Source organism: Carcharodon carcharias, chromosome 21 (genome assembly GCF_017639515.1).
Source record: "Carcharodon carcharias isolate sCarCar2 chromosome 21, sCarCar2.pri, whole genome shotgun sequence".
Lineage (NCBI taxonomy): Eukaryota > Metazoa > Chordata > Chondrichthyes > Lamniformes > Lamnidae > Carcharodon > Carcharodon carcharias.
The window spans coordinates 87595999-87611767 of record NC_054487.1 but is presented as its reverse complement, the minus strand read 5'-3'; the positions used below and the strand labels follow the sequence as shown (position 1 = coordinate 87611767).

The window sequence follows — 15769 nt, the reverse complement described above, 5'->3', positions numbered from 1 at the left end:
TTGAATGAACCTCTAAAGGCCCAGCAGAGAAAGTCGATATTTCCACAGTTCCCTTGTTCTAAATAAGAGACATATTTCGGTTATTGAACCAAGATGAACAACGAAGTTAATATCACTCTAGCCCATGAGTCACTACACAGGTTTGAGCACAAAACCTAGCTGACACTCCAGTGTGTACTGGGGGATTGCCGCTTTGTCAAACCTATTGTTTTTCAGATAAGATGTTGAACCAAGGTCCCATCTACCCTCTCAGGTGAATGTAAAAGATCTCATGGCCACTATTTTGAAAAATAGCTGGGGAGTTCTCCCCGGTGTCCTGACCAATATTAATCCCTCAACCAAATCAGCAAAAACACAGATTATTCGGTGTTCCTCAATTGGCTGTTTGTGGGAGCTTGATGTGCACAAGTTGGTTGCCATGTTTCTTGCATTACAACAACGACCACACTTCAAAAGGATTTCATTGGCTGTGAAGCACTTTGGGACATCCTAGGTCCATGAAAGGTGCCTCAAGGTTTTTGGTGATAATTGCAATGAGTTCATTGCCTGAAAAGTCTTGTGTAGCCAAGGAGGAGTTGTTAATGTAATCTGGATAGTGCAATTGTGAATCTATAATCTGCTTATGTGTGATCCACTCCACTTTTCTTATGTTTTGATTCATTCATTATCCGATAGAATTTGGTGTCGTAGCAACGGTCAAACACATTTCAGTCTTGAGGGCGTAGGCTAGCTGTTACCGACATAAATTACATCAATTGGGATATATCTTTTGCATTCTTTGTGAAAGTATTGTGACCCAGTGTCTGCAGGGATCTGCTACCAGGATTGCCCTTCACAAGGAGGAGGCACTCTTGGATGAATTTGATGGAAATTGGAGATGGCAGCTAATCTGCAAAGGATTTATTGCTTTTAGAGTGATAAGTAAACTTTGCAATTCTAAATCACAGAAATCATAAAGCTTATTTGTAAGTTATTAAAGATTTTACATCAATGCATAACTTTTTCCATTAAAAGCCCCAGAATACACCAGGATTATGCACAATGGTGTCCTCAGGGAACATTGGGACATTGTTGAAATTTGTAGGGTCAGAATGCCACAAACTCCACTCCCTCGCTACTGCCACCACCCCTCTTCCTGCCAACTGCCTGAGGCTGAAGCAGACCATTCACAATCTTGGTGTTATGTTTAACACTTGTATACACTTAACCTTAATTTTTACAATGAACATATGGGGGTGGAGGGACTATTCATTGGCTAATTACTTGAGTACATATAAAGAGGCACTTAGAAACACTGATGGGGGTGGTGTTGTAGAGTTAGGACATTTGTAATGTCTTATTTTGTGAATAAATCTAAAACTGAGTAAAGGTTGACTTGTGGTCTCTCCTTCACCAACTGGCAGTCAGAACCTGAGTTGTGCTTCTGATCACATTTGCTCCATCATTAAGACTGTCTATTTCTACCTCCATAACATTGTCCGACTCTTACCCTGTCTCAGCTCATCTGCTGCTGAAAACCTCATCCATACCTTTGTTACTTCCATGATCTTAATTTCACACGATCCTCTGCTGCCTGTGTCCTTACTTGCACCAAGCCCAGTTCACCTATCACCCATGTGCTCACTGACCTATATTGGCTCATGGTCTGGCAACATCTCAATTTTTAGAACCTTATCTTTATTTTCAAATTCCTCCATCGCCTCTTCCCTCCCTACCTCAGCGATCTGCTCCAATACGATTGCTCTCCCTTAAGTCTGGCCTCTTTAATCCAAAATTGGGATTTGTGCTGACAGTAATATGGGCCCTAAGCTCTGAATTCTCTCCTTAAACATCTCTCCATCTCCACGCCTCTCACCTCCAATAAAATGCTCCTTAAAACCTAACTCTTTGACCAAGTTTTTGGTCACCTACCCTAATATTTCCTTTATGTGGTTCAGTTTCACATTTTGTTTGATAATTGCTGCTGGGAAACACCTTGCTACACACAATATAAATGAAAGTCGTTGCTGCAATCAGAGATCACCCCTCATGTGCATGGGGTAGGGAGGTGCAAGGCACATCATTGACACCTGCCCAATTGATGTGCCCAAAAATTCAAAGACATGCCCACGTATGGGGGCGGAGGAGATAAGTTACGCAGAGCTCCACCTCTCCCACTTCCTCGACTTAATCCCGGTGCAGTTACAACTGAGCCCAAGTAAGAAAACCATTCGAGCCATCGGAAACCTGCTCCACCAGGGCCCATATAGCTGCAAGAGTTTGGCCTAACTTGTCTCTTTAGTTGTCACCATGATACCAGCACTAGGACATCCCACCTGAGGAAATCCTAGACACCAAACCAAGGCCCTGGTTTCCTCCCTCAGGTGAAGGTAAAACATCTCAAAGCCACTATTTCAAAGAAGAGCAAAGGCTGTTTTCCCCAATGTCCTGGCTGATATTGATCCCCCAATTAATCACTAAAACAGATTATCTAATCATGATCACACTGTTGTTTGCGGGATCTTGCTGTGCACAAATTGGCTGCCACGTTTCCTACACTACAGCAGGGACTACCCTTCAACAATGTTTAATTGTCTGTAAAGCATTTCCACTGTGTGGAGGTCGTGAGGAGGTGGGATTGAAATGTATGTCCTGTCATATTAGTTTTGGTCACTGAAGAGGAACATCAAGGCTGTTGGAAGCTGGGTTGTGGTGAGAAGGTTAGAATCATCGGCCTGGAATTTTACTTACCTGCCGCCCCGGGAGTAACTGATGGTTCCTGATTGGTTGCCGGTCAGACAGGGTCACGTTCAGTGGAGGCTGCTAGACAAGGTAGGTCCGAGCTTTGGGTGGAAAGGGGCAAATTCAGAGCGGGAGGCAATCGGTGAAGGGGGGAATGAGTTGGAGAGTAGTCAATCTCAGGGGGCAGGGGTGCGTTTATCTTGAGGGGGATAAAGTAGGGTTGTTCCAGGCTGAGGGTTGTTGGGGGGAGGAGGGGTCAATTCCAAGGGGGAGGCTGTCAATCCCTGGGTGGGAGGGGGTGGAGGGGTTGATCTTGGATGGGGAGGTTTGGGGGGGTGGGGGGGGATAGGGGTGGGGTTCAATCCAGGGTGGGAGGGGATTGATCCTTGGGTGGCAGTTCAGTCAGGTGGGGGTCTACCAGTGAACTGAGATCTCATAATAATTGCAACATCTTCTATATCTAACCACATCCACAAAACCAGCTAATCCAAATAGGCTGCAATGTTTAAAAATCTAAAAATGCCTCAAGGACAATCAAAGGACACGTAAGCTGATATTTCAGCTTATATTTCAACTCGTTCTTGGACTCGAACTCAAGTTCTGTCGAAGGGTCATGAGGACTCGAAACGTCAACTCTTTTCTTCTCCGCCGATGCTGCCAGACCTGCTGAGTTTTTCCAGGTAATTCTGTTTTTGTTTTTGACAGGGTAGATGCTGACAGGCTGCTCCCCCTGGTGAGAGAGCCTAGAAGTGCAGGCATAGTCTCAGAAGAAGGGTCATACAGACTCGAAACGTTAACTCTGTTTCTCTCTCCACCGATGCTGTCAGACCTGCTGAGTTCTTCCAGCATTTTCTGTTTCTATTTTGTCTCAGAATAAGGGGCTAGCCACTTAAGACTCAGATGAGGCGAAATCTTTTAACTCAGAAGGTTTTGAATCTTTGGAATTCTCTACCCCAGAAACCTGTGGATTTGCTTGTTTTTTGAGTGTATTCAAGGCTGGGAATCAATGGATATTTGGACCTGAAGGCATCAAGGGATATGGGTGTATGGCAGAAAAGTGGAGTTAATATAGAAATTCAGCCATACTCTTGTTGAACGACAGAGCAGGTTTTAGGGGCTGAATGGCCTCCTCCTGTTCTAACTCCCCCCTGATGAACCCTGGAGTCAGAGGTTCCAATTTATGAGGAATGATTAGAATGATTGGGATTTTTTAGCTTTGAAAAGACAAGAATGAGCTGAGAGTTTACAGTTGAACCATGAAATGAAATGAAATAAGGTTAATCCTGAACTCAATTGTACTTATCTTTATGATCTGCATCTGCTATGGAGTACAGTGGCAAGCCATCGACAGTGTCCACACTGTAGGTAGATTAAACATTTTGCAGGGGCAATGTTGAACTAGCGACTGTCCAAGGCATCTAATCATTCACACTTGATGATTTGTCTTTTTGAGGATACTCCTGAAAGGGCTGCGGACCTGAGTTCATTAGCATTAGGTATCAGGTGGCATCTGTATAAACAGTATAACTGTTTTCACACAACCTAAATATTATTGCAGCAATGAAAAGGAGGAATGGGATCATTTTAAGTACCATCCTGAGTAACCTGTCTGATTTTTATTGGTCTCCTCACTGCCTATAGACCAGAATTAGAATGAATGTTCTTGCACTTTGACAGCACTGTTTCTAACCTCAGGACATGCCCAAGTGTTTTACAGCCAATAAAGTGTTTTTTTAAAAGCATAGTCACTGGTGTAATATAGGAAACTTGGCAACAAATTTTCACACAGAAAGCTCAGGCAGACAGCAAACGATATAATGACCACATAATCCAGTATAATGCGCACAGCACTGGGTGCTTTCATTTAGTGGCATTACTTTGGTCTTGCATTAGTTCCATCCATGTTCTAGATGTGAATTCTCAGTTTTTAATACTGTTGATCCTCCCCTCAAACTATGGGATTTATAAATGGTGTCATATTTTTCAACAAAAAAATAAGGTTTAGCAAAAGGCTTCAAACTGCCTGAGGCAGAGCCTGGTATTGTAGCACTTACAATAAAATCTGTTTCAGTCTAAGCCTTTATTGTGAAGTAATGAGGATACAAAAATTAAGTATAATGAGGTGTGCAACAAAGTCAAGAAAACCTACCCCTCCATCTACCCATACACCCATCCAACCAACTATCTCCCTCCAACCCACTAACGCACAGTAGCTGCAGTGTGTACCATCTACAAGATGCACTGCAGGAATTCACTAAGGCTCCTTAGACAGCACCTTCCAAACCCACGACCACTACCATCTAGAAGGACAAGGGCAGTAAACACATGGACACACCACTGCCTGCAAGTTCCCCTCCAAGTTACTCACCATCCTGACTTGGAAATATATCAGCCGTTCCTTCACTGTCGCTGGGTCTCCCTCCCTAACTGCACTGTGGGTGTACCTACACCACATGGACTGCAGTGGTTCAAGAAGGCAGCTCACCACCACCTTCTTGACAGCAAATGGGGATGATCCGAGACACTGCACCTACAACAGTGCAGCACTCCCTCAGTATTCCCTGGAGTTTCAGCTTAGGATTTGCACTCAAATCTCTGGAATGGGATTTGAACCCACAAATTTCTGACGCCGAGGATATGTTTCCAAGTCAGGATAGTGTGTGACCTGGAGGGGAACCTGCAGGTAATGGTGTTCCCATAATGCCTATTGCCCTTGGTTTTTATTGGCAGTACAGGTCGTGGTTTTGAGAGGTGCTTAGTCAAGAAACTGCAGCGAGTAGTTCCCAAGTTTCACCGCCCTTTCAGTCAGTGCATTCCTGATCACAACCCATTGTCTACGGAGATCGGGCAACTTCCAAGTTTCATTTCTCACAGGAATGTCTGTTTCCCCGCTGGCTAATCACACTTCGATGGCCCCTCTAATAGTTCATCTGGAGCTAGCAGGGGATACTCAGCAACCAGATTTGGGCATTTTATGGTCCATCGGAGCTGCTAATAACTGTTTAGTCCTGGAGCTAGCCTGGTGAAGTTGCTGAAGACATGATCTGAAAGTGATCATTTTCTGCCTTAAGGACCAAGTGATAAAAATTAGGTAGAAAGCCACCATCTTATGTTTGGGTTTTGACTTGGTTGATTTCAGCTCCCTTACTTTCCGATGATAAGAGATTTTTTTTCTGTTGAAAGGCTGCACTGAAAAGTCAGCACAATAATTCAGCACGATAATTTCTTTCAGGAGGTGTGGGCACCGCTGGCAGGGCCAGCATTTGTTGTCCATCCCTAATTGCCCTTGAACTGAGTGGCTTGCTGGGCCACTCCAGGGGCAGCTAAGGGTCAACCACATTGCTGTGGGTCTGGAGTCACATGTAGGCCAGACCAGGTAAGGACAGCAGATTCCCTTCCCTAAAAGGCAAAAGTGAACCAGATGGGTTTTTTTACCAACAATCAATGATAGTTGTCATGGTCACCATTACTGAGACTAACTTTACATTCCAGATTTATTAATTGAAATTAAATTCCACCACCTGTCAGTTTTGTTTTATTCTTTCGTGGAATGTGGGCTTCGCTGGTTAGGCCAGCATTTATTGCCCATCTCTAGTTGCCCTTGAGAAGGTGGTGGTGAGCTGCCTTCTTGAACCGCTGCAGTCCATGTGGTGTAGGTACACCCACAGTGCTGTTAGGGAGGGAGATCCAGGATTTTGACCCAGAGACAGTGAAGGAACGGTGATATATTTCCAAGTCAGGATGGTGAGTGACTTGGAGGGGAACTTCCAGGTGGTGGTGTTCCCATGCGTCTGCTGCCCTTGTCCTTCTAAATGGTAGTAGTCATGGGTTTGGAAGGTGCTATATAAGGAGCCATAGTGAATTCCTGCAGCTCATCTTGTAGACGGTACACACTGCTGCCACTGTGCATTGGTGGAGGGAGTCAATGTTTATGGATGTTGTGCCAATCAAATGGGCTGCTTTGTCTTGGATGGTGTCAAGCTTCTTGAGTGTTGTTGGAGCTGCACTCATCCAGGCAAGTGGAGAGTAATTCATCACACTCTTGACTTGTGCCTTGTAGATGGTGGACAGGTTTTGGGGAGTCAGGAGGTGAGTTACTCACCACAGAATTCCTAGCCTCTGACCTGCTCTTGTAGCCACAGTGTTTATATGGCTAGTCCAGTTCAGTTTCTGGTCAATGGTCACCCCTAGGATTACCATTCCCTAGGTTGATAATGGGGGATTCAGTGATGGTAATGCCATTGAATGTCAAGGGGAGATGGTTGGATTCTCTCTGGAGAAGGCCATTGGTTGGCACTTGTACAACATGAATGTTACTTGCCACTTGTCAGTCCATGTCTGGATATTGTCCAGGTCTTGCTGCATTTGGACATGAACAGCTTCAGTACCTGAGGAGTCGTGAATGGTGCTGAGCATCATGCAATCATCAGCGAACATCCCTACTTCTGACCTTATGATGGAAGGAAGGTCATTGATGAAGCAGCTGAAGATGGTTGGGCCAAGGACACTACCCTGAGGAACGCCTGTAGTGATGTCCTGGAACTGAGATGACTGACCCCCAACAACCACAACCATCTTCCTTTGTGCTGGGTATGACTCCAACCAGCGGAGAGTTTTCCCCCTGATTCCCATTGACTCCAGTTTTGCTAGAGCTTCTTGATGCCACACTTGGTCAAATGCTGCCTTGATGTCAAGGGCAGTCACTCTCACCTCACCTCGGGATTTCAACTCTTTTGTCCATGTTTTTGGAAACCATATTGTGGGCAGTGAATGCAGTAGACTAAGTTGAAGAAGTACAAGTAAATTGTTAAAAGGATTTGAAAGGCTGGATGTAGAAAAGATGTATCCACTTGGGGCAAGACTGAAACATAGGGTTATAAGTATTAGACAGTCGCTAGTAAATTCAGTCGGGAATTCAGGAGAAAATTCTTTGCCCAGAGAGTGGTGAGAATGTGGGACTCACTATCACTGGGAGTGGTTGAGGTGAATAGTATAGATACATTTAAGGGGAAGTTAGATAAGCATATGGGGGAGAAAGAATAGAATGATATGCTGATTGGTTTAAGTGATGTAAGGTGGAATGAGGATGGTGAGGAGCATAAACTCTGGCAGGACCTGATGGGCTGAATGGTCTGTTTCTGTGCTGTAAATTCTGTGTAATTATGTCTGTGAATCATCAGATTGAGAAAGAGAGAACGAATGATTTGAAATTTCAGGATATATTCAGCCGACCTCCTGTCAACAGTGATTGGAGACACGTTCAGTATGTTATTTAATTTAATGACATCTCCAAATTCCTCACTAATGAAACAGACAACCTGTGTAGGGAAAACCATTGAAATGTCACGTTATTTTTTCCATCCAACAGCACTTGAAGCTAATCAAGCTACTGTATCAATCAAGCTCTCTTAAATATTTTAAAATTCTCCTTTCATGGAAACGCCTGCCATTGTGATTTGATCTGTTGCTTTCAAACCTGAAATAATGCTCCCTGAGATGGACTTAAAGACAACCAGATGTGTTTTACAGACGGACAGTTAAAACAGCAAGGTGAAACCATCCATCCTCCTAAATGATTGGGAAATAATCCCCACGGCTTTAGAAAGGGCCATTCACCTGCTCCATCTGTAATGTGCTCAGAATTATCCTGTAAGAAGGAAAAATGGGAAGGGAGGATCAGGACTGAGGGGGATGATTAGGGGGGTGAGGAGGGGGGAGAGCGATGAGGGATTGGGAATAGGGAGAGTGATTAGGAGTGGCGGGGGAGTGACTGGGATTAGGGAGAGTGATCGGGAGTGGAGGGGGAGTGATTGGGAGTGGAGGGAGAATGACTGGGAGCAGGGGGAGTGATTAGGAGTGGGTCGAGTGAACAGGAGTGGGAGGAGTGTTTAGGGGTGAGGAGAGTGATCGGAATTGGAAGGAGTGAGTGGAGAGGGGCTGTGATCAGGAGTGCAGGGGGAATGATCGAGAGTGAGGGAGAGTGATCGGGAGTGGGGTTGGGATTAGAAGTTCGGGTGTGAACAAGTGTAGACAACCAGCCTCAACACTGCAGTGAACTGGAGAGGACCCCTCCCTGCCCCTCCCAGCTTCACATTCAGGTAAGTACTCTTTAGAAAACTTACCTTTTTTTGTGTTGGCCTGCACTGAATCACTTAGGCAACAGGTAAACCTGGTTTTCCAGAAAGTAGCTAGCTTGGCCAGGGAGTGACCCATCCAATGCTTGGTTCTTCACCTTCATAAGGAGAGGAGCTAATGCCTGTTTCAGATGTGAGGAACCAGGTGTCTATATTAGATCAGGAATTTCCTGTGTGTGGGTAACTGATGACCTGACCCAGAGAATATATAGGACAAGTATTGCATTGAGCCAATCATACCCAACAATTAGATTATTGTAATAATTTGCAGCAATGGGCATAGTCAATTGCATTTCTCTGAAGGTAAACATCCATTAACCTCATAGACATCTTCACTTGCTCACTGGGGTTGGCTGAATTCAACTCAAGACATTCTGATTCCACTGTTAGTCATTCTGGAATCAATCCCAGTTAATACGCTGAAGGCAGAAAAGTGTTTTGGACTCAAATGAAAATTGACAGAAGAAGGTCAACAAAAAAGCTATTGAAAGAAAATGGGCAAAGTTACTTAACTCTCTTAATCCAGAGATCCAGGCTAGTAATCCAGAGAGCATGTTTTCAAATCCCACCACAGCAGTTTGAGAATTTGAATTCAGTTTAACAGTATAAATGTAGAAATAAAGAGCTGGTGCCAGGAGAAGTGACCATGAATCTTTCCAATTGTCATAAAAACTCCATCTGGTTCATGACTGTTCTTTAAGGAAAGAAGTCTGATATCTTACCCTATATAGGCCGATATGTGGCTCCAGTTCCACACCAACTTGGCTGACTGTTAATTACCTTCCGTTACCCAGCAAATAACTCAATTGCACCAAACTTCTGTTGACGGAAAAGAGGGGATTGGCAATAAATGCCAGGGGGAGAGAGTGGTGTTGGGGGGAGGTTGTGTGGCTGGTGAGTCCTTGAGAGCAGGAGAGGGCAGGGGTGGGGGTGGTGGTTGCTGGTGAGACCTTGAAGGGTTGGGTGAAGATTTCCGGTGCTATCTTAGAGGGAGTGCTCCCCATCCACCAACACCTCAATTTTATAATCAATAATCCTTGTTTTCAAATCCTTCCATTGCCTTGTCCCTCCTGTAAAGTTCTCCAGCCCTACAAGTTCTCTGCACTCCTTCAATTATGACCTTTTGTTCATCCCCATTTTTCATCCCTCCATCATTAGCGGCTTTGGGCAGAATTTTACCCTTGGATGGTGGGCGTGTGGGCCCCACCAGCTCGGACAGCGGGTGGACAGCTGACCCCCGAAACGGGGCCCGCCGCCATTTTGAGTGGGCGGGCCAATTAAGGCCCCACCCAGCGGCCTGCCCGATGGGAAGCGCTATGGCGCTGTGCGGTGGGTGGGGGGGGCGGAGAGGGATTCCCCGTCTGTCAGAGAGCGCACTGCTCCCTGAGGCAAAGTCCTGTCTCAGGGAGATTCGTGACAGGTAAGTAAAGTGTAAAAATAGATAAATATTGAAATTATTAACATGTCCCCCTCACGTGACAATGTCACACGAGATGGGACATGTTAACAATAAACACATAAAATTTATTAAGTGTTTCAGAAACGGACATGAAACCTCATCCCGCCGGTGGATGAAGTTTCATCAATAATCCGGAGCCCCCTGGGGCTTCGCACCTGCCCACCAGCCTTAAGCTTGGACGGGCAGGTCTTTAATTATCTTAATGAGTCTGTCAATGGACTTCCTAAAAATTTAAAGGGACCGGGATGATGTCGGGGGTTCCTCCCAATGTCATCTCGCGTCATTTACCCCTCGGCGAGCGGGCCCCACCCCCAAATCGCCGAGGGGAAAATCCTGGCCTTTGTCCTTAGCTGCCTTGATCCTAAACTCTGGAATCCCCTCCTGTAATCTCTCCATCTCTCTAAAACCTACCTCTATGACCAAGCATTATGTCACCTGTTCTAAAACTCACTATCAAGTTTTGTTGGCTATCACTCCTGTGAAGCACCTTAGGATGTTTTTGCTACTTTATAAGAGCTATATAAATGCGTGTTGGTGTTATCATAGAGGAATGGGTTGTACTAACAGAATGACAAAAAAAATCCAAGGGTTTCAGGTTAACAGTGACAGACAAGCCTCACAGAAAAGACAATGTATGAGTGAAACATTTTAACCTGCTGGGTTAATCTAGACTCCATTATGCCGGATTATCAATATTGAATGAACCAACATGAATTAACATGTCAGTGATGCATTATTTATTCAGCTAAGCAAAAACAAAACTAGATAGGAAGACGAGAGGCTTGTCCCAAACCTCTGGCACAGTTTGAAACCGTCTTAGCTCCTAAGTTCTCATAAACGACTTAATTTGCTCTTCTGTCTTCCCCTCCAGAGTCTTGCCCAGGCCCAGGTCCTGGCCCAGGATGAAGCTGACCGAAAGTCGACGAGAGGCGTTGGCAGCGCCGCCTGTCACACTCGCGGCCCCAGCTCCCATTAGCAATGCCACAGAGGCAGTGGCCAGCAAGGCGGGAGAAAAGGACAATGGGTTCTCTAAGGTGAAGGAAAAGTTCATGAACGAACTCAACAAAATTCCACGTGAGTAAAAGAGGAGTCTGATTTCAGACCCGCTAGAGCGTTGAATTTCCATGCACTGGAAGCTTTTAATCTTCATATTCAAAAAAAAGTTAATCTTTGGCTTTCATGGATTTTTTCCTACAGCTGTTGAATATTTTTCAGCGCGAGACGAGAATGTTTTTGAGTTCACACTGCATTTTTGTGATCTGTACTGAGCTGCCTGAAAGGGCAGCGGAAGCAGATTCAACAGTAACTTTCAAAATGGAATTGGATAAATACTGGAAGGGAAAAATCTTGCAGGGCTATGGGGAAAGAGCAAGGAAGTGGGTCTAACTGAATAGATCTTTCAAAGAGCTACCACCGGTAAGAGGGGTTGAGCGGCCTCCTTCTGTGCTGTGTGTTTATATGATTCACAAACTGCCTTCACATAGTAAATGTAATGTTGCAGAAATATTGCTTGATGGTAATACTGTGACCGAGGGTAAAATATATTAATAAGCGTGTCATTCTCAAGCAATGAATGTAAAAACGTAGGGACAGGAGTCAGCTGCCTGCTGCACCATTTTGTTGGCCCACATCCTCTGATTTTCAATTGAAGATTTCAAAACTAAGGTTGATAGATTTTTGTTGGGTAAGGGTATTAAAGGTTAGGGAATCGAAGTGGATAGTTGGAGCAGTGCTAGATTAGCTTTGATCTAACTGAATGGCAAACAGGCTCGAGGGGCTGAATGGCCTCCTTCTGTTCCTGTGTTCTCTATTTCTAACTCCCTGCTCTCTATCTGTATTCCTTAATCTTCCCACAGAAATGTCTCCCTCCTCTATAAACACCTCAATTGATTTTTACAGCTATGTCCTTCTGGGAACAGTGGGGTTGATTCTAATCATATTTTAACCTGGCTAATGGAACCGAGCAGTAAGAATTGTAAAATCTTACAGCACAGAAGGAAGCCATTCTGTCCACCATACCAATTCCTTTAAAGAACTGTCCAGTTCATTCCCCTCTTTCCCTACAGTCCTGCAAATTTTCTTTTTCAAGTATTTATCAAATTCTCTGTTGAAATTTACCGTTGAATCTGTTTCCACCGCCCTTTCAATCAGTGCATTCCCGATCACAACTCATTGCGTAGAAAAATATCTCGTTTTCCCCCTCACCACCACCACCCCCATTACTTTTGCCAACAATCTTCAATCCCTCCCCTCTGATACTGAGAGTCACCCTCCGGGTGACTCAACCACACATCCTCTTGCCTGTTTCACAATGAGCCTCGTTATGCTTCCTTGTCTCAACTAGGGACCAAGTGGAAAACGACTTCAGCGAGGCACGTGGAGCTGTCACTGTCTAGTCCATCCAAGGCCTCTACAGTTCACCAAAACCCAATCGATAGCAGGGCCTAAGACACCCTTCAATTTTTTTAAATATTCCCTTGCTACCATTTGAAACTCTGGATGCCAGAATTGAGCACCAACTCCTTATGTACCATGTTGCTAAGCTGCACATGACCGGAAATACCCCTGGAATTTGTATTCCTTTACCAAACACCCAGCTGTGTTTGCGTGGGCATCTAGCTACCCCGGTGCCATCATTTACGGTGAATATTCCAGAAGCAAAGTTCAGGTGATTGTGAATCAATTAAGATTAGTTCATTCACAAACACAACTCTATACTGGATGTACACGTCCCGCATTCTGTCAGGCTACAGAAACCAAAAGAGACATTAAAACAAAGCTTCACCTAGAGACCCAGGTGAACAGGGCATTGATACTATTCAAAGAGAAGCCAGGAGTTCTCCCAATAATCTTGGATATTACTCCTTCATCAAACACCAGCCAAAAAAAAACATAAGTTAAGAACACAACATAAGAAATAGGAACAGGAGTAGACCATTCGGCCCCTCCAGCCTGCTCTGCCATTCAATAAGATCATGGCTGATTTTCTTGAGTTTTGAGTTCCACGTTCCCATCTAACCCCGATAACCTTTGATTCCCTTGCCTAACAAGAATCTATCTATCTCTGCCTTAACCTTATTCAATGACCCCACCTCCACCATCTTCTGAAGCAGAGAGTTCCAAACTCACACAACCCTCTGACAGAAAAAATTCTCCTTATCTCTGTCCTAAAAGGGCGACCCCTAACTTTAAAACTGTGCCTCCCTAGTTCTGGACTCACCCACAAGAGGAAACATCCTTTCCACATCCACCTTGTCAAGGCCGTTCAGGATCTTTATACTTCAATCAAATCACCCCTCACTCTTCTAAACTCCAGTGGAAACAAGCCCAGTCTGTCCAACCTTTCCTCATAACACAACCCCACTCATTCCAGGGGAAGAATTCCCCCCCACCCTCCCCGGTTGGGGGGGAAGTGCAGGAGCGGGCCACGGGCAGGCACGCCTCTGATTGGCGCCCCCAATTGGGCACACGCCACCATTTTCCGCCAGAGCGCACTCATCTCCCTGAAGCTAAGTGCAGCCTCAGGGAGATCAGCTCCAAATGTAAACACGGTAAAGGTGCACAAACAAAACTTCCCTGACATGTCCCCTCATGTGACACTGTCACTTGAGTTGGGACATGTCCATCACTTTAAATCAAACATTTATTAAATTTTTTTAAACCCTCATGGAACCTCGTCCCACCTGTGGATGAGGTTTGATGCTTTTTCTGAAGCCCGTCCAACCTTAAGCTTGGACGGGCAGGTCCATTAATGAGGTTACTGACTTTGTCAATGGTCTCAGTTGGCCATGGACAGGTCGGTGGGCACACAGCTGATTTGGCTGAGTCCCCGCCAACCTGAAAATGGAAATGACGTGGGGTGACATCGGGAGCTCCGCCCAACGTCATCCTGTGTCATTTTACAGGTCGGTGAGCGGGACCCACCCCCTGCTCACCGACCTTATATCCTGCCCCAAGTATCAATCTAGTAAACCGCCCTTGAACCACCTCCAATGCACTTATATCCTTCCTTAAATAAGGAGACCCAAACTGCACACAGTACTCGAGGGCCGGTCTCAGCAACTCCCTGTGTAACTGAAGGAGAAACTTGTATCTCTTTATCACCGTTCACGACCTCAGAATACCCACAAAGCATTAATAAAGCACTTTTTGAAAAGTAATCATTGTTGTAGTGTAGGAAAAGTGGCTGTTGCTGCTTGTGGGATCTTGCTGACACCAAGTGCTTCTGTATTTGTCTACATTGCAGTCACTGTGCTTCAAATCTATTACATGAAGTGCCTTAGGATATTTCTGGAAGAGCTGCTAAGGCATTGTTTAAAAACAAGCTTCCTTTCTCTCTTTCCTGTAAATGCGTTAATGACCAGATCAATTCTAACTCTGTCTCAGCTGGCACTGATCAAATTATTGCAGTTCTGTCTCGCCGCTGTACCACATGCCTTTTCACGGAGTTTCAGAAGCAGCAAGTTTTATTCAGTTATAGGACACAGACCGTTCCTCATGATCGTGCCACAGAAACAGTCGAATGCTACCTGGAGCTGAGGGAATAAATCGGACGGTTAGTGCTGCTCTTTGATCTGGAAGATACATTGTCTTATTTACTTGTCCATTTATTTGATGGTGTTTAATACCAATGGCCTTTTAGGATGAGGTCAAAGAGACTAGAACACTCTGAAGCTCTCAGCAGTTTGCATGTCTTATGTCGCTTTTTACTTTTACTATGGGAAGTTAGGAGGGCCTAGGAAGTGGAGTTCAGTCATTTAATCTCCTCGCTACTGGGTGCAATATAGGTTGGAGCAAATTAGTCCACTCACTGAGGACCTCCGGTTTGAATATACTACAGGAGAGTCAGTACTTCGCAGTTTAGTCTCTGACAGCACGAAGGGTTTGAGAAATTTCCCCAGAGACTCGCAAACAAGCTACACTGTTATCATCCAAACGCTGGTGTTTTGTTTTTAAGGCTGTGTCAATCTCAAGGAGCTGCTATTGTTTTGGCAAGTCAGTTAAAATTACTTTTTAGAAAAATCTATTGTGGCCTAGCTTCGTATGTTACCATTTGAGAATTGGGGGGGTTTAGGGAGGAAATTCTGGAAAAAACAAAACTGATGTCAGTGGGAAAAAACAAAGTAATCATGAAAGCTGAAAATTAATCTCATTGACTGCTTCTCTTACCTGGCAAGCTGACCCGGTCTGACCAATACCTGATAGACTTTAATTATGTGGTGAGGCTAGAGCAGGGGCATAGAAACAGGAGGAGGCCATTCACCCCCTCAAACCTGTTCTGTCATTCAATTAATCACGGCTAATCTGTATCCATTTATCCATCTTGATTCATTATCCTTAATACCTTTGCCGAACAAAGATTTATCAATCCCACTGTTGACATTTTCAGTTGACCCCCAAATTCATCAGCTTTTTGAGGGAGAGAGAGTTCCAGATTTCCACAACTCTTTGCTTC

General features: G+C 44.8%; 1 protein-coding gene across 1 annotated transcript in view; it reads left to right on the top strand.

The window, feature by feature from the left end:
• Positions 1–15769, top strand: part of syt1a (synaptotagmin Ia) — a 288112-nt gene that overhangs the window by 199600 nt on the left and 72743 nt on the right. The window contains exon 3 of the mRNA XM_041216496.1: positions 11186–11388. Coding sequence (XP_041072430.1) covers positions 11217–11388 — 172 coding nt within the window. The 5' untranslated portion in view covers positions 11186–11216. The remainder of the gene's footprint in view (positions 1–11185; positions 11389–15769) is intronic.